The sequence below is a fragment of the Anarrhichthys ocellatus genome, unplaced genomic scaffold, assembly GCF_004355925.1.
Source record: "Anarrhichthys ocellatus isolate YVR2014 unplaced genomic scaffold, GSC_Weel_1.0 scaffold20, whole genome shotgun sequence".
Classification (NCBI taxonomy): Eukaryota; Metazoa; Chordata; class Actinopteri; order Perciformes; family Anarhichadidae; genus Anarrhichthys; species Anarrhichthys ocellatus.
Window position 1 is genome coordinate 5,191,494 of NW_022280050.1, and position 25,618 is coordinate 5,217,111.

The 25,618-nt window shown below is 43.3% G+C and overlaps 1 protein-coding gene across 7 annotated transcripts in view; it reads left to right on the forward strand.

Annotated features, from left to right (window-relative positions):
• The window catches only part of tanc1b (tetratricopeptide repeat, ankyrin repeat and coiled-coil containing 1b), an 87,840-nt gene that overhangs the window by 46,099 nt on the left and 16,123 nt on the right, over positions 1-25,618 (forward strand). For all 7 annotated transcript variants that reach the window (XR_004213122.1, XM_031858575.1, XM_031858576.1 and 4 more), the window contains 9 exons: positions 483-616; positions 2,820-3,009; positions 6,062-6,397; positions 15,188-15,310; positions 16,994-17,275; positions 17,517-17,671; positions 20,981-21,212; positions 21,842-22,008; positions 23,876-24,483. Coding sequence is in view for 6 of the 7 variants with exons in the window: in XM_031858575.1 (XP_031714435.1) it covers positions 483-616; positions 2,820-3,009; positions 6,062-6,397; positions 15,188-15,310; positions 16,994-17,275; positions 17,517-17,671; positions 20,981-21,212; positions 21,842-22,008; positions 23,876-24,483 (2,227 nt within the window). In the remaining variant the exon portion in view is untranslated. The remainder of the gene's footprint in view (positions 1-482; positions 617-2,819; positions 3,010-6,061; positions 6,398-15,187; positions 15,311-16,993; positions 17,276-17,516; positions 17,672-20,980; positions 21,213-21,841; positions 22,009-23,875; positions 24,484-25,618) is intronic.

Sequence of the window (25,618 nt, forward strand, 5' to 3'; positions counted from 1 at the left end):
ACACACACACACACACACACACACACACACACACACACACACACACAGTCACATTCACATTCCCTGCTTTCTTAACAATGCTAGACATTCACATGTCTTCAGATTCTTTTCGGACACACACGCATGCACACACACCTAGGTCGTGCAAGCCATGCAAGCCCCCGCCACACTCCCTCTCTCTTTCTCTCACTCCCTTGCTCTTCTTTCCTCCCCCCCTCTTTGAGCCTGCACCACATCAGCAGCAGCTGGAGAGTGTAGCACAGCGTTCCAGAGCAGAGCCGAGGAGGGCAGGGCAGGCAGAGCGGCCCTGTGTGGGCCATCCAGTGGAGAGAGGGAATCTGCCCGCTAACGTTGAGCATTTCTCTCTCTCTCTCTCTCTCTCTCTCTCTCTCTCTCTCTCTCTCTCTCTCTCTCTCTCTCTCTCTCTCCCTCTCTCTCTCTCTCTCTCTCTCTCTCTCTCTCTCTCTCTCTCTCTCCTCTAGAGCTGCAAGCAGAGAAACAACCAAGCTCCTCCTCCCCTGCCACTCAGGAACTGATGACAAGGCTGGGCTTTTTACTAGGAGAAGGGATCCCGGGTACGGCACGCATACCTATGGACGACAAGATTGAAAAGAAGGTATTTCATTTTCTCCCTCCCCTTCCAACTCACCCCCTGTTTCAGCAGCTGCCACTGCTGCAGCACACAGATAGAGAGATAGAGTAAGGATGAGAGGAGGAGGGAGTTGTGACAGTGTAACACAAGAATGGATTTTTTTTGTTGCAGCTTGATTCATTTTTTTTCCACTGTGCATTATCTTTGGATGGGGATTTAGGATGCACCTCTGGGAGTCATTTTTTTGGCACAACAAACAACGGTAACTGTCAAACTGTTTTGTTCGAGATGATAAAGAGGTTTTAAGAAAGTAACTGAATATTTAAATTCTGCTGCATGTGGTTTTATTCTCTCTCCAGTGTGGTGTGTGAGTCTCTCAGTAACTTGAGTGCTATTCCAGGGGCTCTTGAGTATGTAACAAGAGTGACTGTGTCCCGGTCCAGAAATAGAGTTATGTTCGGTCTGAGCCTCAGTTTGTTTGGTTCTACTAATTAAGCTCTGGCTGTGTGAAGAGCAGAGCCCAGCACGCTACGCTTCCCTCATTTATCTCGTGTCTTAGACACGTTTTGACACTGAACCGGCAATCCTAGGAATGAGAAAGAGACTTGCAAAGTATTTTGTGAATCACGTTCATTAGTTGAGACGTGGGAATGGTTCGTTTGTGTGCGTGTAGGTGTGTGTTTTTTTGAGCTCAGTTGGGGAGGAGCACTTTATTGTCATCTGCCAGCAATTCCCTTTTCCTCCTTACTGCTGTTTTACAACATGAGTTTAAACTCGGCATGCTTGTGTTTAGTTCTTCCCAACAGTAAATTATTAAATGTCCGACCAAATACTGGCATGCTGTCGCAAAAAAAAACAAAAGCAGGTTGGACTTAGAAATAGGAAACGTTGTGTGGTTCATATTAGCATTCCACAAGTTGTTAATGATGCCTTAAGCCATGTGGCATCCATCCTATTCTGCAGCTTGTATTCATTCAGTGTGCCACTGCACAAACATGAAGACCTTTAAACAGCAACAGTCGGTACATCTCCAACCAGACATTAGTCCCACTTCTATCTCAAAGTGGCTAAGCGTTGGTGAGTCTCGCTGTTTTGCGAGTCTCGCTGTTTTGCGAGTTCAGTCGGGGTGAAGAAGAATAGATTTTTTTGCAGCAGAAATACTGCAGTAAGGTTTTAAGCAGGACACAGACAAACTCAGTTATAATCACTACATTTAACAGTAAGTGCTATAATTGTTCCACTTAGGTTATTATTAAAAAAAAATGTTGTGCAGTGTATTAAAGAGGCTTTTTAAACTGCTAATGGATGTTTGAGTTCAGGTATAATGTTAGAAATGGTTTGTGATGGTTTGCTGAGATTTTAATTGGAGCAGTTCATTTGAGGTAATGCACATGTCTTGTAGTAAGTGGTGCTGTAGAAGTCATCTGTGGGTGAAAGTTCCTCAGGCAACAAAATGTGTGCAGCAAAGTTAATCTATTGAGTATGAGGATTGATTTAATTTGACCTGGGCTTGTAACAGTGTTTTTTTTAATTGGAATGTTATGTGTATCGAGTAGCGTATGTGGAACTGTTTGACGGCTTTGGCTCTTCTTACAGTGAGCATAGATGATTCTTGAGCTACAGTATGTTGTGTGCAATCAGAATACTGTTGAAAGACGAAGGGGCAACAGGACAAACGGCTTTAATTTGGATTTCTACGGTTGTCAGTCAGCTCAAACAATGATTCAGCTGCTGTTTGGTTGAGAGACAGGCTTGGTGGCATGCATGAGAAAAGGTATCCATTGTGTCACAACAAAGTAGATACTTCGTCCCTTGTGAATTTCTCTTCAGGCCTATTTTGGTCCCTTCAGACATATGAGTGTGTAATTTTCAACACTTGCTCCATTTACAGCGCTTATGCCCATTCGGCTTGTGTGTCATGCTCACGCGTTAAATGCTCGTTTATTTTCGAGGGAATCGTTTGCATTGCTTTTACATGATCCTGGTAAATAGGCAATGAACTTGGATCAAATCGTTCTTACAGTTGTCTCAATTCTTCTTCCAAATAAGGTTGGAAAATTATTATTATTTTTAGTCGTATTTATTGCTGCTCATGCTGAAAAAATGCGATTATGTTGCCAGCTGACAGTTTATATTGGGTCGACTTCATACTTCGTTGACATATTTGATTAGTAGAGAACAATCTTGGTGTACCTTAACCCTTTTCCGCTTTCTTTCTTCTACCCAGTGCTCTGTGATTAGCCAGGGTATCAGCCCCTGCTCTACACTGACCAGCAGCACCGCGTCTCCCAGCACTGACAGCCCATGTTCAACGCTCAACAGCACGGCCAGCCGCCCCCCTCTCAGCCGTTCCAGCCCCTGTGGGACCATCACAAGCCCCAGCTCCACCCTTGAAAGCAAAGACAGCGGGATCATCGGTGAGAAATAACCAACTCCTTTATCATATTCTAACAGCAACTTGTATGGAGTAGGAAGAAACTGGAAGTACCCATATCCTTACTTAATGGTACCCGGTGGAGTTTTTGACTAAAAGTAGCATTAACGAGCAATGTTTTTACAAGCAACTCTTCTCGGATGCAATACACCTTCTTGCCGCATGTTTAACGCTATAGGCTGCGAGAATGTGCAGATTTATGTAACAGGCCAAAGCTAGCAAACATGGATGGAATATAGGATTTCAAATATCATTTTTGCGGTTTTTTCATACATTGTCGAGGATTAATATGGCAGGAAACAACGATTTGCTATGTAAAGATATGGTCGAGTAATGTCCTCCTGAGTAGAGAATAAACACTCCCTCTGTGTGTGTTGTAATACGAGCTTCTATGTTCTCAGTTTGCATGCATGCATGTTAGTGCATGTGAGTCCCTGTTTGTGTGAGCACATGGCTTCCTAATTGCCGCCGCTGTGCACTGTGCTCATACGGCGTTTACCGCTGATAACTGTTGGTAACTGTGAAGCGTAGCACCCTCCCTCTGGTTCCCCTGCAGGTTAACACTGTTAGCTCTGTCAGCACTGTTACCGTTGTTTATACTGTTTGCGCTATTAGCACAGTTAGCTGCCAGCACTGTTGGCTGCTAGCACCATTAGCTGCTAGCCGCCAACTCAGCCATCACCATGTTTCCAAATACAGCTCCTTTAAAGTCAGCTTTGCAAATGTTTTATGAGGAGAAGCAAAGCATCCAACACCCTTTTCAGGCCTCAAAGATAAAGACTCACAAGGCATTTTTGAAAGTGACACTGAATGTAACCAGAGGTGTTTTTAATGTTTACTGTTGTACTGCATTTGTGTTTGAAAAAACTGCTCAGGATGATGCAAAATACAAGAATTCAACAGACATTCATATCGGAACCTTCATATCATAAAACATGATATAGAATGTCTGTCAAACAACCAGCTTCAAACTGACTTCCCTGCTGTTTATATCCACCCATGGTGTCTTTGTCAAAGCAGTCAGTAACCGTGCTCGTCAATCCTGCAGATTTCTCTGCACACACTCTCTACTATATTATTATCAACTAATTACATCACTTCCAGTGAAGCTTTTCTGTTCAATCTGAGAATGTTACCTCATGTGCACATTGTGATTTAGACCACAAAGTCTCCCCTGTGTCGTGTCACTCATTCATCATTTTGTTAAACCCATTGGGATTTTTTTGTGGCACTGAATAGCATTTGTGTCAGGTTGTATTAAACCGCCATGTGTCAGTTATTGAGTTTGTATAGAGCTGTTCCTGTATGAGAGAGCATTGAGGTGATGGTTGCCACAGTTTGACATGGTATTATATCTCCAGTAATAACCCTGCAAGACATCTGGGGATTTACACAAGCTGACAGGAATACGACGTGGTCTATTGATATATTAATCCGTCTGCTATTTCTACTCACAAACCTTCCAGTGGCTATACAAATGTTCGAAATTCATTCTGAAAATGTCTTTTGAATATTTGCAGTGGGAATTCAATAGCAAATTGTAACAACAGGATCCTGCAGTTATCCTCGTTTGAACTTCTGAAGGGATTGTTTTGGGGGAAAAAGTAATATTCTTGTATGAACTAACTAGAATATGCCACATTTTATGCCTATTTAGTTAACTCATTGCCATGATTGTTCTGCAGCACAACAATGCATGCCAAAGCCAGATAAAACACAACAATTTGGATTTCAAGTGCTGCAGAGACTGATTACCATGAGTCAGTCTTTCTGTCCCCCCCAGAGTAATATCTTGGCTAGCTGTTAAATAATTTATGGAAGCTGTGATATAGCATCTTCCAGCATGGGACATCGACTGCCACCCAGCATGGTCTATCTCGTTGCAAAGCTACTTTACTGTTGTCAAATCAGAATTTACTTTGCGAGAGAATGACACAATGCGACGTTGGTCTACAACATCCCACCCACCTGCCCTGATAAGACCGTGCAGGCATGGAAGAGAACAAAGCTATGCTGTGTCCATAAGTCAGATTCCAATCAGTGATTAATGTTCCCCGTTCTTTGAAGTTTGACTCCGACTCTGATTTCAAAAGCACATTAATTTGGCTTTGTACTGCCGTTAAAAGCTCCTTGGTGGATTTGGGAGATGTCGCAATGTCTTAACATTTACTAAATAGCTCCCAGAGGAGTTTTTGCATGGGGTGCCTGGAGAATGACTTATAACAGCCCTGTAGCAGTAACTAGAACCAGCCCTTCCTCTGGTAAAATGACACGCTCACCATACTTTTGAATGGGTAAATAAAATGATATTCTTCATATTTATATGAATATTATATTTCTCTATAGTTCAACAAGTTCGCAATCAATGTAACCTCCTTTTCGCTCTGATTGATAACATAACGCATCCATTAGCAGTTAATATTAGTAATGATGTAACGTGCTGCGGCATTATCAAATCCAGATTAAGAGTGTGTGATGCAAAAGCAGCCAGCTGGACAGTCCGTTCCTGTCCTCTGACCGTACTGATGTTTCTGTTCCAGCTGCAGCTCGTGTAGCTTTGGCCCTCCACTCATCTTTTAGGATTGCATTAGATGCCTGTGCTGGCCTGAGGGAGGATTAAAGGGTTTGTTGTCATGTTAGCAAAACACCTGTCTGGACATAAAAATACTGAAGGCAGTTTCAAACCCTCTACTCTTACATTTTTTATATATTTAAGGTTGAATTTTGTGTAAAAAAAGTACAGCATCCAGAAGCATCCTTCAACTGATGATCGGTGGGCTCAGGAAATGAATTCCAGTGCATGCTATCGTGTCTTTCCAGTTTTCAATAGTGCAAGCAGACTGTCTCTGTAAAGTCGGGTGGTTAACAGTGTTGATAAGGGCAATGAGAAAAAGCTGGGACTTATTCAAAGTTAAAAGTTCCATTACAGCTCAGTATCTCATTGGAGATGAAGACAGATAAATGTTCATAGCACACAAAGAGCATCTTACCTCCCTCACTTGCTCTAATTCCCTCTCTGTTTAATCTCCCCTCAGCCACCATCACTAGCTCCTCTGAGAATGATGACCGCAGTGGCTCCAGCCTGGAGTGGAGTAAGGATGGCAGCCTGAGGGGCAGTGGGCGCCATGGCCTGGCACAGAGTGTGCGGGCCGACACCTGCTCTCCTGTGGCCGAAGAAGACTCCACCAGCGCCACTGCAGCACCAGCCGACACCCCGTCCAGGACAGACCAGCAGCAGCAGCAGCAGCAGCAGCAGTCTAACACATCAGCAGGGGCACCGCAGCCGCAAAGCCACTCACCCGAGGGACCCTTTCCATACTCATCGCAGACATCTTCTTCCCTCATGATGCCGAGGCCAAACTCTGTAGCAGGTAAGAGCCCTCGTTTTTTTTTTGAGCATTTGACATCTGGATGTCTGCTGGGAGAAGGGAGTAAGACATGGATCTGTATACCTTTCCTCCTTGGCTGCGTTCATTTAGCATTACAAGAAACATTTATTTAAGTTTTCCTCTTGTAGCCTGGTAACCTTTTGTTATGCTGATAACATGTGAAACTCTTGACGGTGTACTTGGGTGTCCCACTGAATCGCATTGCCAGTCAGTTCAGTGGCGCTATGATATGATCCGTGCCCGAGGCTGACAAGTGTGCTGTCATTTTGAGTGCAAGCAAGTGACAGATACATGCAGGAACAAAAAGCATGTGTAGATGTAGAAGGAACGAGAAGTTCTTCAGGAGAAGTGGGGTATCGAGGTAGAAGTTGGGATTAGGCAGCTGTGCCTCGGACCTGCCTCCCATTTCGGACCTGAGCGCAAACCACTGCCTGGCTGATCTGTTCTGCATTCCTGCCCTGGAAACCTCCCTGTTATGGCTCAGCTCGACATATCCACACAGCTGTCACAGTTGTTGATATCCCTCCGCAGCCCCCTTTCCCCCTCTTTCCATTCCCAGAGCTCCTCCACTCTGCCTCCCTCTGTTTTAGCTGTTACTGCTTTTGACCTTGGCCATAACTTTTACATCTTCCTTTAAAACTAAAGCCCTCACTGAATGCCATGGTTCCACTAGTATTTGAGATCCTGTGTTGCAGTATTCACTAAGGACAGCTGTTGGATTTGAATGTGTAAGTGAACTGTGAAATCACAAGCCATGTAGTCTGCAGCTCATACTCCAAACCCAGGGGAATGGGCTGCACATGCTTGCTGTTAGGCTGACTAGACACTGGAACTAACAGCAATATGAACATAAAGGACACAAGTTAAATGTTGACTTGCTTTAGCGGTAGCAGTCTAGAGCGTGGATGGTGAGTAAATGGTACAACAGATGAGAGAAGCACTCTTCGGGGGAAGATGAAGATTGTTACGGAGGTGAGGGTAACAGCTTGAAGAGCAGATGAACCTAATCACGCTGCGTTATACAAGCAGATCATTTCATTGGTGATTTCTAAGTCGCAGGAAATTACAAAGGCAGGGGCAGACTGTGAAGAACTGGGGAAAGAAGCATGGAAATATCAGGTCTGACCAATAGCCAAGACAGACACGAGTCAAAGGTAGAGTAGTATGTCCCTCAACATGTGAATGTTAGTTTTTAGCTAGGAGAAGATGTATTTCTTTTATTTATATATATATATATATATATATATATATATATATATATATATATATATATATATTTTGGGGCTTAGAAATATAACAGGGTTTAGAGTGTTTTACCCATTTCACCTGGATGGCACAGCGGCCAATCAGTTGAAGATCAAATGCTTTAATGCTCCTGCAAAATACACCAAAATACACCTTGATGATTGGCCTTGATGAAATTCAGTCACTAAACACTTGTGTCTTCTACTTCTACTGTGCGGTTTTTCTCTATGATAACATCAAACTTAAGTTCCTGTTTTGTTTGAATGAACTTATTGTGAATCACAGTTGACAAAAGCCCGTGCAGAATAAATGTAATTTTAAGAGGCCATGTTTGTCTGAAATCCTTGAAAATGTTCAACCAGAAGCCCATTCATATGCCGATGGTCGTCCTTGCAGTGCTCTTTTTCTATTGGCAAGAGAGGAAGATGGTTTAGGTATAAGAGAATAATGCATGGCTGGTAACATAAAATGCAGTTCATAGTTTATGTATGTATATCCTACACTGTGCACTGCTGTTGCACAACACTGTGATAATATTTCTACAGCCCACCGTTGAATCGGTACCCACATTGCAAACATGAAGTGGTACATGTACAGATGCCCTTCAATTTTTCCATGACCCTTTTACATCTCATCCTTATTTTGCCGCTGACATAAACCTGAACGGCACAGACGCACACTCACTGGCTCATAAAGCTAACAGACCAGGAGATATATTTGATTGTTAATGTGTGTTGTTTTGCGTGTGAGCGCCAGTGTGCAGCATGTCTCCCTGTGCGCTTCGAAAGTTTATTGGCTGATGTCATAGTTATGCAGCTTCGCCCTCTAGGGTCCTGCAGAATTCACACCTCAGATTTTATGCTGTGTGGCAAAGCCCTGAGAGAGCACATGAAGGACGTGGTGAGACAACTTCATTTATGGCAGGAGATGGTGCTGGTTTTCAGTTGATGCTGAAGGATATTGTATTAAAACAGATATTCTAAAGAAGCATACAGAAGCAGGAAGGACCTGCTGTAAATGAATGAGATACAAAAGAAAGAAAAACATTTATCATTAGTGCATTCACTCTATGTGCCAGTACCTCTGGGACTGTTTTCCATTGTGTGGTTCTGTGTCCCAGCACATTGGATAATGAGATGTCTGCGGTGACTTTACCTATTTGATAGACATTAAGTTAGGACAATGAGCATGCAAAACGTCAGATAACTGCAATTTAATGATCCCCCCCACTCCTGAATAGATTCTGGGTTTCAGTCAATAAACTTTCATTCCATGTCAGCTCCTCGAGGTCTGAGACCATGGCACTCTGCTTGAGAACCGTGGATTGCTCCCTTTGGGTTGGGAGTCACTTCTGCTCCAAATGAGGTCAAGTATCTCAGGGTCTTGTTGACAGATGAGAGTAATATGGAGGACGTGTTCCAAAGGCGGATTCGTGTGAAGTGGGCAGTGATGCCGACCTCGTGCTGGACTGTTATGAAGAAGGATCTAGGTATGAAGGGAGAGCTCTCTCTCTTTTACAGTTGATCTACATTCCTGTTTTCAAGAGAATAGTAGCAACAAATAAAGTGACGTTTTTTTGCAGGGTGTCAGGATTGCACCTTTAGGCTCAGTGTGAGGAGCTCGGACATCTGAAAGGTACTAAGTAGCTGTTTCTTGAAGCTGAAAAGAGCCAGTTAAGCGACTATCTGGAGACCCCTACTATGTGGACTTAGAGTCCATCTAAATTAAACTCTGTTCTTGTATTGATTGACTAAGCATTGTAATATCCAGGCATTTTGCAGCACAAAGGCCAAATCTTCTTGAGGCAAAGTGGATTTTGCCCATCTGCCTCATACCAATCAACAGGCTTATAGCTGTGCCTCTAGAATGTTAACTATGTATGTGGAAGGAATGTCCACTTATTGCAGAGAAGGGTTATTTGCACTGCCTTGGTGAACACACACTAATGCTGTTACTAGCATTTGCTGTGGCAAGTCGCACAAATGTTGGCTTGCACCACCTGTCACCGTTGACAGAGTTGAGTTGTGATGCCTCTTTAGGGGCTGTCTGTAATTGCATCATTAGTTGGTAGTCTGAGGCACCATTCATCACGGAATATATTTTTTGCCATATGAGTCAACATTAAAGTTTTAACAACCGCAACAGCCACTACATGTATTTATCATCCATTTAAAATTGGATATCTCCTGTTTAGAGCGAGCAGTCGACCACATGTACAGTACAGTGACTGCTGTGAGTTTTTTCCCGGGCTTCTTTGTGCTTTTTTTTCTCCACGTCCTTGCAGCAAACAATCTCTGAGCATTTAACCTCCCTTGAAAATGCAGTCCTCTTGAGTCTTTCTACAGTCCAGCATTAAAAGCCTGTTGAGACGGCTCTCACCAAACAAAATGACATTTTTTGCTCGTAATGTGAATGTCTGTCTTGATTCAGTTGGAATCACAATATGTAATTCATTAATATTTGATTTAAGACCAATTTCTTTTATTTCTTTTCAATACGGTGCAGAATAACTCGATAGAGAAGAGCGTATGTTCAAACAGAGGTAGAGACTGCATGTCTTTCAATGGTTGACTAAATTTCCCTTCATGTGTCTCGCTCCACAGTATATACTAAGGTAATAAGTCACTGTTGTTTGATGACAGAGTCAGAGGGCCATATTAGTTGTGACCACTGGAATTCCATGGTTTTGAAATCTTAGCTTGAGCTGCTTGCGGTCGCGTTGCTCGGACAGGCAGATCGAGTTCGGCTCACCGAGGCTCAGGAATGGTGCTACAGTGCATCCGTGGTGTTTTGCTATTTGACAGAGCTTTGTGGTCAGAGCCATGTTGAGGTACAGTACACAGTTTCTACTCCAAAGCCATCTGCTCCTCGGGCTAAAAAAAACTTGTGCTCCGCGTCTGTGATATATTATGTGATGCTCTTCAAGGATATGTTATTCATCTATCAAACCCTTTGAGGACAGTGACAAGGTAAGGTTTGAGAACAGCTCGCATCTGTGTTTTATCAGATGGACTGAAGTCATCTCCAGCTGGTCCATGTGAACAATGAATCAATGATGTCTGCGAAGGTCAGAGTGTGATCTTTTCAAATTAAAAAATCATGTGTGTCAGTATTGCAGCATGAAGATTAAGGGTTTTTGGATTCAACATGGTGTAGTCCCTCTGTAGAACTGTAACAGCGCAGCACGATGTGCTTTATCTGATAAACTGTAAGCTCACGACCTCTCTGCTTGTGCCAAATACAATATTGTCTCCTTTAATTGCTGGAGCAGACAGCATCTTCCCGTTTCTGTCAGTGTTTTGTGATGTAGCCATGGAGTTCTCCTCTGCCTCTGGCTTCACGTAAACGTAGATCTTTTCAGTTCGAGATTGAAAAGAAAGCACAAAGAAAACCCGAATAACCCCATTCATATCGTCCATCTCTCTAAAAAGGTCACGGCGACATCTTTTAAAATGTCCACTCTCAGAGATTTGTTGGTGCGTCTATGTCACAGCAGGAGCAAAGATACAAACCTTTGCAGAGATCAATCTGTGTCAGTTCTGAAAAGCCATTTAAAATTCTGCTCAGTGGCACTCCATTGGTAGATCAGAACTTGCCAAAAGGCCTAATCTCAAAGGGACAATGTGTTGGCGAACTACTCTCTGCCACCACAGAGCCATCTGGCTATGTTTGATTGATAGCACCCCGCTATTGAGAACCATGTAATACTGTAGGTGTTGAGGAACTATGCAACTGTTCTGACGGCGTGAATATCTCAATGTCCAAGGTCCAAATGTCTTTTTTTCTTCCTATCTTTAGCTCTTGGCTCTGACTTTTTTCCAGTGAGGTATGAACTGTCTTTTAAGCTGTGTGTGTTGTTCCTGTGTAGGAAATCCTTTTCAAAGCTACTCTATCTATTGTGGTTATTTCACAATATCGCTCTCGGCCTGTCTGTCGGTAGGCCGGTTGGCTGGTGCACCACTTGGGTCCAGACTGAAATACCTCAGTAACCGTCGGATGGATTGTCATGAAGGCTTGTAGAGAAATTCACGACACGTTCCCCTCAGGATAAACTTGAATGACTTTAGTGGTCCCATAACTCTTTATGTCGCGCCATCATCCCATCAAAATTTTAATTTACCCAATTGGTTTATGACCAACTAATGACCTTCCTATAGCCCCAGCTGTACTTTGTTGCTCGCACTTATTATAACATGTTGGAGTACTAACTCTCTAATCTAATGCAAGCTTATCTCAGGGCAAGAAATACAGTCTTCTGTACACGCTGCAGTGTTTCATAATCACAGCACAAAGAAGTTTGACACGCAACAACTCGGTGAAGCTTTTTACATATTCATTTTTCACAAAAGCGGACTATTGCAGCTGGAGTTTTATTTCAAGTTTCCATGGTAACAAGCCGAATTTGTGTAAAGGCCACTTCTACTTTGCACTTAGTCATCTTAATCTAAAGCGCCTCTGAATCAACAGGGCAGAGGATGACTGGAGTTAGAGGTGATGTTAAAGATTTATTACAGATAAATCACCGCAGCCTTCTGAATCACAGCTGTCACTAATAAGGATGGGTGGGTGATGATTAAGAATATATATTTATTCAACCATTTGTCTCTCTATGTCAAATTTCTTATATCAAGATTTCCAGATTTCATAGTTCCCATCTCTCACACGACACTAATACCTTTACTGTATGCTTTTTGTATATTTAGGTGAACATTACAACACATTTATATCAAGATTATGCCGAGGTAATCATCACCGTTTTTACATTTTAAAGCAGTTCATACCAGAGCCACTTCTTCTGTTTTACCTTTCACAGTAAAAGCCCAAGACATGTACAGTGTATTGCATACCTGTCACCAGAGGGAAGGACATTTCTCAAAGACCCATTTTGTTAAAAGGAAACTCAATAAAATAGTTTAAGGCTGAGGCTATGCAGCAGCGTCTGTCTGAGGCTATACCTCAGACAGACGCTGCCAGAATCCAGAAGCTGCTCTGACTCAGTCCTCTGTCTGCACATGTGCGAATCTATTCAAAACTTTTACTGCAATAGGGCTGCAACCATCGCAAATTTGTATTGCTGCCGGAATAAATGGTTTTGATGCAAAAATATTCAGAGCTAAGTATTTCGCATTGTCGTGTTTTTAACTCGTCACGCCCCCCGGTGTGTAAAGGCTTTTACTCTTTCACTCCTCCTCGTACAATGTCGCACAGTGGTTACAATGAACTCCTGCAATGCGAAAAGGCAACATGGTGTGCATGGTGCTGGGAATACTGATTGTATCCATTTGTAAGGAGGAAAGCCACATCAGGGCAAGAAGGAGTACAGTGGTTGGAGCAAAAAGGAGCTAAGCCCTCTTCCCCTCCGTTCTGTCGGGGGAAACGCGGGACTGAAGCTTTCAAAGGGCAGACCTGCATGAGGAAAAAATTAATTTCCATCAGAATACAGTCCCACACATTTGTACATCTTCAAAGTCCCTGCAAGCAGAGACTTCAAGGTATCAAATGTATGTTTTATCAATGAGTAGAGACGATGTAAGAAAAGGCAAAAAAATGGGGTAGAATCCAAAGAGGGGAGAAAAGGAATTGAAGAGGGGGATTTGTGGGATATGAAGGCCTCCTGTGGGAAATCTTTGGCCCTGAAAGAATGGTGGATAACGAGAGATATGAGGAGTGTGTGCATTGATGCTACTTAAGCACGTCAAACTGAGGATCGCCTGCAGTCTTTGCTTATTGGACCCGTGGGCAAACAAAGATGTGCCTGGTGCACTATGAGGTACGGTGTGACTTTTGTGTTCTCACCTCAGAAAGATTTCAGCAGACAAAAAAAAAAAAGTGACAGAGCTCTTCTCATGGTCCACGTGTCAGTATTGGGCTTTAGAGGTGATTAGTGGTGAGTTTTCTGTCCATCTCCTCTCTCTCTCCTCCTTTGTTCTCATATCTCGTGCTTTTTTCCTCATGCTTTTCTCACCCGACTCCAGCCAGGATCATTGATTAATAGTACAGTAGCTGCCCATTACAGACTGTAATCAGCCACTGGAGACTAAATCTCTCGGTTTCCCCTTTTGTACTTCCTCTAATTCACTCCCCCTTTTCACCCTCTGTTGCTTGCTTACCAATTTCGGAAAGCGCTTAATTCATTTAGCAAGTGCCTAATGCTTTGGATGCTGTGACTGGCTGAGCGCTGGAGAGGGGGCAGCCAAGCCCGATGCTCAGCAGCTGAACACTGCCAATGTGCCTGTATGGGAGCACGAGGGGGGGTGGGCAGAGAAATCGCTTTTGTGCCCTCAGTGAGCTCATCCCCTCTATCCTCGAGAGATTCAGGTGAGGGGTCTGCACCCTGCCTATTTGCCTGTATGCCTGCCCAAGTGTATTCCACCCTGGGGACAAGGGAGTCCCCTTGTGAGAAAACCCACTTCTTGGCTCTGCTGTTGGATGTAAGTAGCTGTTCAGTTTAGCTTTAGAATCACGTTTGCTCAAGTATTAGTGCTGTGCTGCTCCGCTCTCACTGACTTGATGAGTTTGCCTCTCTTATTTTCTTTACTTTGCTTGTTAATAGTTCAGCTTTCTCCATTGTAGTTCACTGTGAAACCACCCTCCACTGCAGTAAAAGTAACCGCGAGGGCCTTCTTCTTCTTCTTCTTTTTTTTTTTTAAATTCCAGTCAACGTTGTGTTGACGGCAGCTTCCTCAGTTACTCTGTTGTCAGCAGACGGGTTTTAATTAGTGGGACATTCCAGAGAGTAAGTTAGCGACCAAGTGAGGGGAGAGAGCGAGTGAAAAGAAGAGTGGAGTGCTTGTGACAGTCTCTCCCAGCTGAGGCTGATAAAGTGGAAAGCAGAGGCTTTGATTCTGCTCTTCACCGGGGCCAACAGCAATTGGAAGAGAGACCCTTTAAGCATTCTGCACATCTTTATTATGTTCAGACCATGGCTCGTACTTTAAACAGGACGTTGCATTGCTTTGTAATCACTGACTCATCGAGTCGTTCGTATGCAGAATTAAACTATAGTAAAAGTGTGGGGGTGTCTGTGGGGACAGACCTCTCACTGCTATATCGTGTGTAGTTGTCACCTCAAATCAAAGAAAAAAGGGAGCATCGCTGTCTTGACTTGGGGGTACCGGTATTCTTTTTGCTACAGTATACCGGTACCGGCACACACAGCCTCAAGCAAACTGTAAACGTGAGAGCCCTCTTCTTCGGTGGGCGACCGTGGCTCACTGGCTTAAGAGGGGTTGTCTGGTAGCCGCAGGGTCAACGGTTCGATCCTCGACTGGGACGTGTCACGTGTCGTAGCGTCCCTGAGCAAGACACTGAACCCCCGGCTCCCCGGGCGCCTGTCATTGGCAGCCCACTGCTCCCTATATACAGGGATGGGTCAAATGCAGAGGTCAAATTTCGTGTATGTGTATATGACAATAAAAAGGGTTTCTATTTCACTCATCTTCTCTCAGAGATGGCAAATGTGCCAAAGCACTCAAGATGCACTCAAGATCTGCTTCAATCTCCTTTCATTCCTGTCTCTGTTTGCAGCAACCAGTTCCACAAAGCTGGAAGACCTGAGCTTTCTTGATGAACAGCGCAACACCCCGCTGCGGACGTCCATTCGCCTACCCTGGCATAACACGGGAGGAAGGCCGCCTCAGGACTCTAAAGGTGGCATGCATGTTGTACTTTTGTCAGTTGTAGTGTTAAAGGTAGTGTTAGAGCTTTTCATTGTTTTGGCTCTGCTCCATGACACTAGATTTCAAATGAAACAGTGACAGTTGCTGGGAGGATAAAGTGCTGTGTTTCAGCTCTAACGTAGTGTAGGAAAGAGTGTAGGATCTGTAGCTTCTTATGCTATTAGGAGGTATGTAAAAAGGTTCAACCCAGGTGGATGTAATTACCCTCAAATTAAAGCTAAAAGTCAGCATTTCAACCTCATAGACCTAGTTTGATTTCAAATCCAGTGTGTTTAAGTGCCGCGCACCAAAACTGTCCAAATACTTCAAGTATGCACCGCAAACACCACTAGACGGATTTATATTAAAGCTAAACTATCAAAAAAACGTGTTTCCTGCACACATTTAGCTCTGCAGATATAAATCATGTCCTGGGTTGACCAGCCTTTATCTCGGATATACGTTTTGAAACCTCGGCCTCAATGAGAAAAATCCCACAGAGTGAATATTTGATGAGAACATGAATAATTTAATGTGACATCATTAGGTAGTCAAACTATTTAGCTCTGTTTTTAAAATAAATGTCCTGTTTCTTTTCCACATTTCCAGAAGCATCATGTCAGTGGATTCATTTATATTCATTTTATATTAGTACTGAGTCAATGTCTGCTCAGACAGAATTTCTGTTCTATACTGTATGTGTGCATGTTTTTAGTTTTCCGTTATTGTCACATTTGTTATGGTCTTAAACTGTTCTAGACTGCAGTGAGTGAGGAAATGAGATATGGCTAGTGTGGGCAGGTGACACCATAATATCCCTCAGCTCAGGTCAAAAGTTTGCCAGCAGTTGACCAGCAGAATGATTTAAATATGTTAATTTAGACCTCACATATATCTGTATTGTATACATCATCTAACAGGTTAAATGTGCTAGTAATCATTACATTAAAGTACATGCAATAATTAATGTTGTTTGCAGTGCCAGTAATGTAATTGTAATAGTACGGGCACTAGTACTGACAGTACTCCCTTTAATCACGTGTTGGCCAGAATCCAGAAGTTTTTTTATCTGTGTTATACTGAATCAGTTGTGATTTTATTATGATATCATTATACTGGGGCTATGCATCTACTATAGTCGGCCTATTTGTCACATATTACTGTGCAATTTAATTTGTTTTGGGCCATTATTATTACTATAGATAACAACCTAAAACCTGAGAGGGCAGAAAAGAGAATTATTAATCTTATTAATAGTGCCGGTACACAAGAAAAAGTCACGGTACGCATAAGAGTAAAATGCAGCAGTTCTGCTGAGTACCAGACAACTTTGAGCACTGGCTGTCTACATTACAGTCTTTGTCCCATCAATTTAAAATTGTGTGTACTTAGGAGTCCTACCAACAATTTCTTTTAAATTTGCCAATTATTTTTCTCCTTTCCAAGAACACATCACCTTTGATTTAATTCAGGTATTTTTCTCAGTACAAATATTCAAGGAACCTCGAGCATCCATTTTTTTAAGAACACAAAAGCCAACAAATCTTTTAAAGAAGTAAACTGTAGACCTTCGGAATTATTGGAAATGTTTGGATGACGCAAGTCGGAAACAATCGGACACAAATAGCGACAGAATTGTATTTTAACGCTTTTCTTTCCTATCACTTCTCCTCAGCTCGTTTTGCTCCCTACAAACCCGTGGACATCATGCTCAAGCCCTTGCTGTTTGAGGTGCCCAGCATCACCACAGACTCTGTGTTTGTGGGCCGAGATTGGCTCTTTCAGCAGTTGGAAGATGTCCTGAAGGCCAGCGAGTCCACGGAGAACCACGGCGCTGTGGTGGTGGGCAGCGTGGGTTACGGGAAGACGGCCATCGTCTCCCGGCTAGTAGCGCTGAGCTGCCACGGAGGCCGAATGCGGCAGATAGCCTCCAACAGTCCCAGTGCCTCCCCAAAAAGTAAAGTGTTTGCCTTTGGATGTTAGCACTACATTAGCTAGTTTTGTACTGCAGGTTATTGTATTTTTATTTTACAATAATCTTGCAGAGTGTGGAAGTGAACTGAGGATATATCCACTGACAATATCAACTCAAAACTAACACCATCTAATGCATCAAATACTTGATTCAGAACTCGTATGTCTATATTTATTCGTGTCTTCATGCGTATGTGACAAAAGTGTGTGACTGTGTCTTCCAGGTGGTGTGGGACCAAGTGCAGAACTTCCACTCAGCCAGCCTCCACAGCCCACTCCACCTTCCAGTGCTACCAACACGCTGAGGACCAACAGCTGCCCGGGCACCCCCGAGATGCAGCGACGTCGGGACGAGGCTGTCAAACGCCTGGCTGCAAAGGTACAACTTTAGCCGATTACAGCCCCTCAGCATCCAGGAGGAATCACAGTGTCACTTATCCTTAAAGATGATGATCCATCCCAAAAAGTCAATCAGCTTCATTATAAAAAAGGTTTGATGACGCCTGAGAGCAAAGTGTTGTTATGATTGAAACAAATGCACAGGTGTCTGCTGTCGCTGGTGTACATTTATTGATGTGCTGAGTCTTCTGTTTTGGACGTTACATATCTGCCCTTCTTGCAGTTCCTCTTTGTTTGTTCTTGCTGGTTGTTCTCTCCCTTATTACAAAGATGTTCATGCTGTGCTGAATCTCTTTTTAGTATGTATGAGATGCACTGCAGAAACCTGATACCGGCTCAGCTCGGTTGATTTATGTTCTTACGTGTTTGTATGTGATTTATGGTTGTTTATGTTCATTTGTTTGATATTCAGCCTATGAAATATGGATGGTTTCTTCGCTGAGGTTATGAAAGACGATGTCACTGTTGGTCTCGCAGAGACCTTTCATATCACAGGCTTGTTTGATCTGAGAAGCCGTGAGCTTAGTTAAAGACTTGGCCATGAAAAAGTCCAAGTTCAATATTAATGTCCGCAGCATCTCACTGCTGCAGTACGACAGCTGTGTTAAGTAAAAACATTTTGCATTATATCTTAGCTGCTGTAGCTTCCAATGTGTTTCATTAAAGGAAGACACCAACATTGTTACATAGGGCCTATAGCTTTTTATTATGTTCTGTGCAGAGAAAAACATTTATTGAATATTAGAGTTATTAGGTGACCAAGGAACAATTGGAAATTATTATTAGTCCCCATCCTATGTAAAAGTGCATATTTTGGATTTCTTTAGCCATCTAAGAATAGTTACATACTTTTAATAATTCGGCTTTGATCTGATACAGCTGTATGAGTCTGTTTAATTACATCACTTTAACCAAAGCTTCAGTATTTCTAGAAGGTAAAGGTTTCCCACACAACCTGGAAAACTGGAGAAACGGGTGACCATTTTTCCAGTCATTGAAAAAGCCAAAAGTCCAGGAAAATCTAGTGTTGAATATTATTCATTTATTCTCCTATTTTACTTTAGCTGAAAATGACCTACAAGGCTATCTATCGGAGCCTTCCATTGCTCTAAGTTGTGTTCAGGATCATATTTATCGTAGTTTATTGAAGAGAATATTTTAGATAGGCTGCCCTCGGTTATGTTGTGGCAACGCTGCGAACACGCCCCAAAGTCACGTCACATGGCAGCACATGTAGTCTGGATGACATTCCATAATGTTTGTTTCCACAACTTTTTTAAAAGGTTGAATAATGTTGCTTCAGTTGATGCATGAGAGAGATAATTTCATAGATAACTAATAGGATTTCTGTCAGTTTCTGCCAATGAAATCTATATATTTATATTTCATTGGCAGAAACGTTTCCTCTGGACTTCACTCCTGCTCCTTCAGGGACTACTGACTACAGCCTCATTCACGTGTGTGGTTTACAAAGTAGCACCACTGCTGCTTGCCATGCAATACCAGCACATTCAGTTCATTTTGGAAATACTTGCAGTTAACTGAAACTCTCAGGGGCATTTAATAACTTTTGCATTTTTTCGCCTGCTGAGAGTTTTAACAAGGAAGATTTCGGGGCCCCGTGTGTTTCAGAGAATATTTTGGATCCACGATGTCATTCACTTAATTTGAATACCTTTTGTGATGGTGGGTTGTTAGCTCTTTTGATCGGTGACACAGCTTTCTAATGGGACTCTTTCTCGCTTACATCCTGGTGTCCCTGTAACACCTTCAGTTAACACTCTTGCCCTGTCATGGATACCTGCTTAATAGTGAAATGGGGCATGAAATGCCTCCTGTAGAGTTTGCCTCTGCCACTGGAAACGCTAAATTTCACGCACCAGACGTCTGACTTTATGCCACGGAGGCTCATCTAAATGTCTAATAAACCCAGGCGATGTCCCTCAAGCTAATTATTGGGTAGAGTGTTCCCAACAGGCTCTCAGTGGTGTGTGAATACTGATGCCCTGAGCTGCTTCTGTCAAATTCTCTCAGTTCTTTTTAATCATTGATTTAAAAAGCGGTCTCATAACAGGGGCACTGAGGCCATTACGTTTTATGGTCTGTCGCAATTTTACATCTCACCCCTGTTTCAGAGGCACATTTTAGGCATTGTTTCTCAACAGCAGATTCATTTCAGTGGTACATGAAGTGCTTCAGGTGCACTGCAGAGTGTTGCACCATATTTGTTGAGATGCGTATTGCTTATTGATGAGGCACTAGTCTACATGACTTGTACTCTAACTATCACTGCAGTCTCTTTCTCAGGCCCATATCAAAAGATGGCAGGTAACTTTAATTTATTGTATACGCCTTATTTTGCCACTTTTGTAAAGAGCACACATCTGGAGACAACTAGTTGATGTTGTAGTGACAGACTGGTGAAATGTGTAATTGACGAAGCGCCAACCCCAGGGATTAATTCGCAGTTACTTGTTTGTATCACAGTCCTTTTTTTGAGCACCGCCGCCATCATTGTTCCTACCTAGTCTTGTTTTAGATCTCTAAATCACTGTCAACATCATGCTTATAGTAGATGTATTAGTTAATGTGGTTAATATCTACTCCATTACAAATGTAGGACATAGAAATACACTTTCAGATGTCACTGTGGTTTGGCTGAGAAGAAAGTGCGTCAGCTCGTTATTTTTCCAGGAGCTGGTCATCATTGTTGATGGAACAATAGGCAGCAGCAACAGAGTCACCTGCTCCTCCTTCTGCTCCTCTTGGAAGTGTGTCAGCTCCTTCAGGTTGGACTGTAATTAGAACAGAGTCACACATCCCCAGGGCATCTCTCTCTGCTTCTTCCCTTAATCCACGTCCCTCCTTTTTGCTCCTGAATCAGACCTCCTTTGAACACTTCAGACACAGAAGATCCTCCTTTCAGAGCTCCCCACTGGCTCCTTTTGATAGTAGAGTTTATCTGAGGTGCTCGGCCTTTGACCAATTACTTCATCATCCCCTCTAAAGTTTTGTTTTAAACTTGGTTGAAGAGACAATATGTGGCTTTATGGAGGGTTGTATGAATAAAAGAACATGAGATTCAGGACTGTGTCCACAGAATTTGGTTTTTAATCAACAAGGCAGTCGGCTTTTGCAAATGCTTTGAGGTTTTCGAACGTTCCCAGCTTTGCATATTTTTCGAAGCCAAAACTAACAAACATTTATTACTCTGACATGTTTTTAATACTCCTTAAGTCTGAAATAACTCTGGCTTTATCTGTCTTTCTCTCCTCTCGTTGTGTTCCAGGTGGTGGCATATCACTACTGCCAGGCGGATAACACGTACACTTGCCTCGTACCAGAGTTTGTGCATAGTATCGCTGCCCTGCTGTGCAGAGCACACCAGCTCAGTGCGTACCGGGAGATGTTGCTGAAGGAGCCCCACCTCCAGAGCATGCTCAGTCTGCGCTCATGTGTCCAGGACCCCATGGCCGCCTTCCGGAGGGGGGTCCTTGAGCCACTAACCAGCCTTCGTAAAGGTAAAACACCAATGTATTATATTTTATTATTTCATGTTTGTAGGCGTCTGGTCTCCCCTGTTTTAGATGTGGTGATGCATGGTTACGTCCTTGAGCACTGAACCCCAAATTGTCCTAAATATTTGAGTATGTGATAAAATGTGACCTGCTCGGCAATATAACTGGAATGGAATGTAACGGACGTATTCATTAAATGTCATAAAGAGACACTGCAGCTTTCAAATATTATACAAACGTAAAGAAGATTATTACAAGCTTATGATAATACCAAATAATCAGGACAGTTTCTCCCCCCCCCCCTGATTTCTGAGAGTAACTCAATCAGCTGCCACTGAAGGTATTAACTGTTGTCTCTACAGAACAGCTAACTTGACATTTCCGTATGGAGCGAAGTGTGAGCAGTGGCAGTGTAGTTAATGAATCTAAGGGGTGAAAGCCCTTATCTCTCACTCTCACCACACCTCTGAGAGAGAGAGGGCTTAGTTACTGCACTGACTCAAGGCACCTCTCTGCACACTGGCCACGGTGAAGTTAAGTTGAACTGAACTGTCACCGTAAGAGCCGCACCTCGCTGCACATCTTCTTACCTTTGTTGGTTATTGTGTGTGTGTGTGTGTGTGTGTTTCCAGAGCGGAGGATTCCAGAGGAGGATCACATCATCTTGATAGACGGGCTGAACGAAGCAGAGTTCCATAAACCGGACTACGGAGACACCATTGCCTCCTTCATCAAGAAGATCATTGCCAAGTTCCCCTCCTGGCTTAAACTTGTGGTCACTGTCCGGGTCAATTTAATGGTACGGAAGTGCTCATTTATAAAAAAAGAAAAACATTGTGTAGAGCTTGTCTTACACAAAATATACTTTCTTGCCATATGTGAATTATTTAGACTCGTTCTACATTTCAAATTCACCAGCTTGTGTCAAGGGAGAGTTAAAAATCATCTTATTACAGAAGTTTCGCTAATTTAATAATTTTCTCAATACGATTGTAAAATGTAACAAAGCTCAAGTCAGATCTTCCGTCACCGCTTGATACTCTCACTGACTGCCATCAAACCCTGAAGATTTTTGACAAGTGGAAAGGTTTTTTCTGAGCTGCTGCTCCTCCTCGTCAGACTCTACAGAGGCAGTTTTGTCAAGCGTATCCTGGAACAGTCAAGAAGGAGCTGAAGTATCAGTGACCCAGGAACCAAGACTGCATGACATGGAAGGAGCAGTCAGTCACTGTGAGCCGACTAGCTCGGGGGGAAAGAGACGCTAGGTCGACCAACTACAGAGATGTGTTGAACTCTCACTGGTAGCTGAGGCTTTGCCACGCCCGATGAGGCACACGACGTCTGATTTTCTTTGCTGCGACGAAGCGCTGAGCCTGGGATAATAATGTGAGAGCTGACATCCAGAGCTCAAGTTATTATTGTTCAGGCCGAGGTAGTGGCCATCAGTATGCAATTCACTAAAAAAAAACCAAGTTCTGCCCATTTGCTTTTATCCTGCGAGTCAGAATAGAATTAATATTCGGGTTATGTCAAGGTTCTCTGGATATGCTAAATCCATCTATTGTAACAGTGACATTTTGTATTCATGTATTCACCTCTAGTAATCCGTCAGGGTCCGTTTGTGGTGTGGAAAGATTTTTTTTTTTTTTGCGGATGTCCCAGTTGACTGCACACAATGCAACTTAGGTGTAGCTCTGTAGGTGGGCTCTGATTGACACAGTGGAGCAGTTTTTAAATTGAAGGGAATTTGGATCACAACCTGTTAAGTTACCAGCCGGTCGTACACGTCACGTTGTCAGAGTAAGTCGTAGATTTAAAAAGGATGACTCATTCCTATGGCAGGCCACATAATACTCACGTCTTCCATGAAGGAATACGACTCAGTTTGCAACCGCTGCATCATATTTGTGTCATGAAAGTGTCACAGTTTTGTTTTGTACTTTGAGCAAACAAATAGGGTGTCAGCACGGTGGAAGGGTTCAGGATATTGGCCTTTCGCTTGCTGCACTAATGTCTGGCTTATCGGTGAGGTGTTGCTAGCACTTCGCTCACCTCGTGGATTACAATCAGTGCGATTCAGTGACTGTGCATGTGTGGACACACGTACGTGTGTGTATTTTGCTATACCGTGTCATGACGAGGAAGAGTGAAGTGTTATCTCACCGAGGCAATGTTTTTTTTAGCCTCAGACAGGCAGAGGATTGGAGGATTAAGGTGCATTGATTTCTCAAACTCCCCCAGGACATAGATTGAAATGTGAGCTCTGGCTCAGACCTCTGTTAGAAGGGTTCCTGTTGCCCCCACCACCACCACCACCACCACCACCACCACCATCCCATCCATCCCCTGCCTCTTAATACTCACTTTCCCAGTCCTGTTTTTTCTCCCAACCACATTTCCAATAGTAACAAGGGTCTGCTTTGGCCTGATAGGTCAGCATGTTTGCTCCCCTGCTGCTCAAAGACAGCCCTCTGATAATAAACGCACATAAGCCATTATTCCTCTATTTGTCTGTTGTGGTAATAAGGAATACAATTTATGCTGCAGAGACGAGAACTAGAAAACCACTTATTGAAATTGAATTGGTACATTTTTCTCATTAATATCGGCTAATTTGCAAAGAGCATGGGAATCTACTGACTGTCTTTGCTCTGTCTCTTCCACAGGAGATCACAAGCCTTCTGCCCTTCTCCAAGATCTCCCTGGACGACTTTTCCGACAACGCGGAGATAAGCAACGACCTCAACGCGTACATCCAGTACCGCATCAATGGCAGCAAGGACATCATGAACAATATCAGCCTGAACGGCAAGGCCGACCCGATCACAGTTGGCAAGCTCAGTAGCCACCTGATCTCCCGCAGCCAGGGTTCCTACCTGTATCTCAAACTCACCCTGGATCTGTTTGAGAGAGGTCACCTGGTGATCAAGAGCGCCGGCTACAAAGTGGTGCCCGTCTCGCTGGCCGAGCTCTACCAGCTACAGTGCAACATGAAGTTCATGACCAATTCGGCCTTCGAGCGCTCACTGCCCATCCTCGATGTGGCGCTCGCCTCGCTGCACCCCATGACGGACGAACAGCTGTTCCAGGCCATCAACGCCGTCTTCGTCCAAGGGGAGCTGCAATGGGAGGACTTCCAACAGCGCATGGAGTTGCTCTCGTGCTTCCTCATCAAACGGCGGGACAAGACGCGCATGTTTTGCCACCCCTCGTTCAGAGAGTGGCTGGTGTGGAGAGCCGATGGAGAGAGCACAGACTTCCTCTGTGACCCCAGGTCAGTCCTCTTTGCCCTTTTTAAGCTAATGCAGTAACTCATCAGTTCTCCTCCAAGGATTGTGGGGAGGTTTAACAGGCACGACAAGTCTGTAGTGCATCACAGTTAGATCCCCAAACACTGTAGGGAAGTACAAACCAGGCCATGATGATAATTGCATTACAGTAGGCACATTAATACATCGTAGGAGGCTTTTCACAATATCCTCACAGCATTCCTTTCTTGGTAAACTGTTTAGAATTCAGCCCTTTGAGTACAAATATTATGCAGACGGCACTCATGAAAAATAATCATGTTATTTGTCCCTGAAGTTTCTACTTGGGGTTCTGAATTAGTTCTTAATAGTATGTGAATCAAGGCCAGCACTTTGCATGACTAGTACGCTGACGTGAAGGACTTTGTGTGTAGAGAAGTAAGTTCTCCTCAATAAGTGCAGAATGATTCTTATGTTTGGAGTCAGCGAGGACATTGGCTTTGAGATGTTCCAGGTGTTTGTTGGAAACATAACAACCCACTTTTTTTTTTATAATGCAGTCGCTATTATGTACTGTTTTGCAACTTTTATTTTTTATTTTTTCACGAGCAAACAACATTCACAAGAACACTACTGACACACAGAGTACAGAGTCAAATATACGGGATACATTTTGTTAAAAGTCTGTTTGTTAGTGTGTGTTCCTGCCAACGTGTCCCTGTTCACTAAAAGCTGAAAACTACGAATACCTTTTTATTATGGAAAAATGTTTCAATCTGCAGAGACTTCTCATTGGTTCCTTCCGTTTCCTTCTCGCCCTGTGAGACGGCCGTATCTGCTTTAGTAATGCTACCTAATTGTAATTCTGGAGCCTCCCTCACCCACATTAGAGACTTCAGTCGTTCACAATATATAACTTGGATGATGTCACTTTGCCGTGCTTTTTTTTTTCCGTCCCTGATGCGCCTCAGTATCACCTCTGCTCACACAGTGGTGTTTCTAAATGGACCAGCTTTCATATTCTGCTCATTCACAGCCTTCCAACTTCCGTCATTACCGAACAAAGACTCGAGAGTCTGGCACAGGGAATGCACATGCTGACAAAAGCTTGCCTCGCTGCCTCTCTGTCTGCGCCAGGGCACGAAGAGAGATAATTTTAAC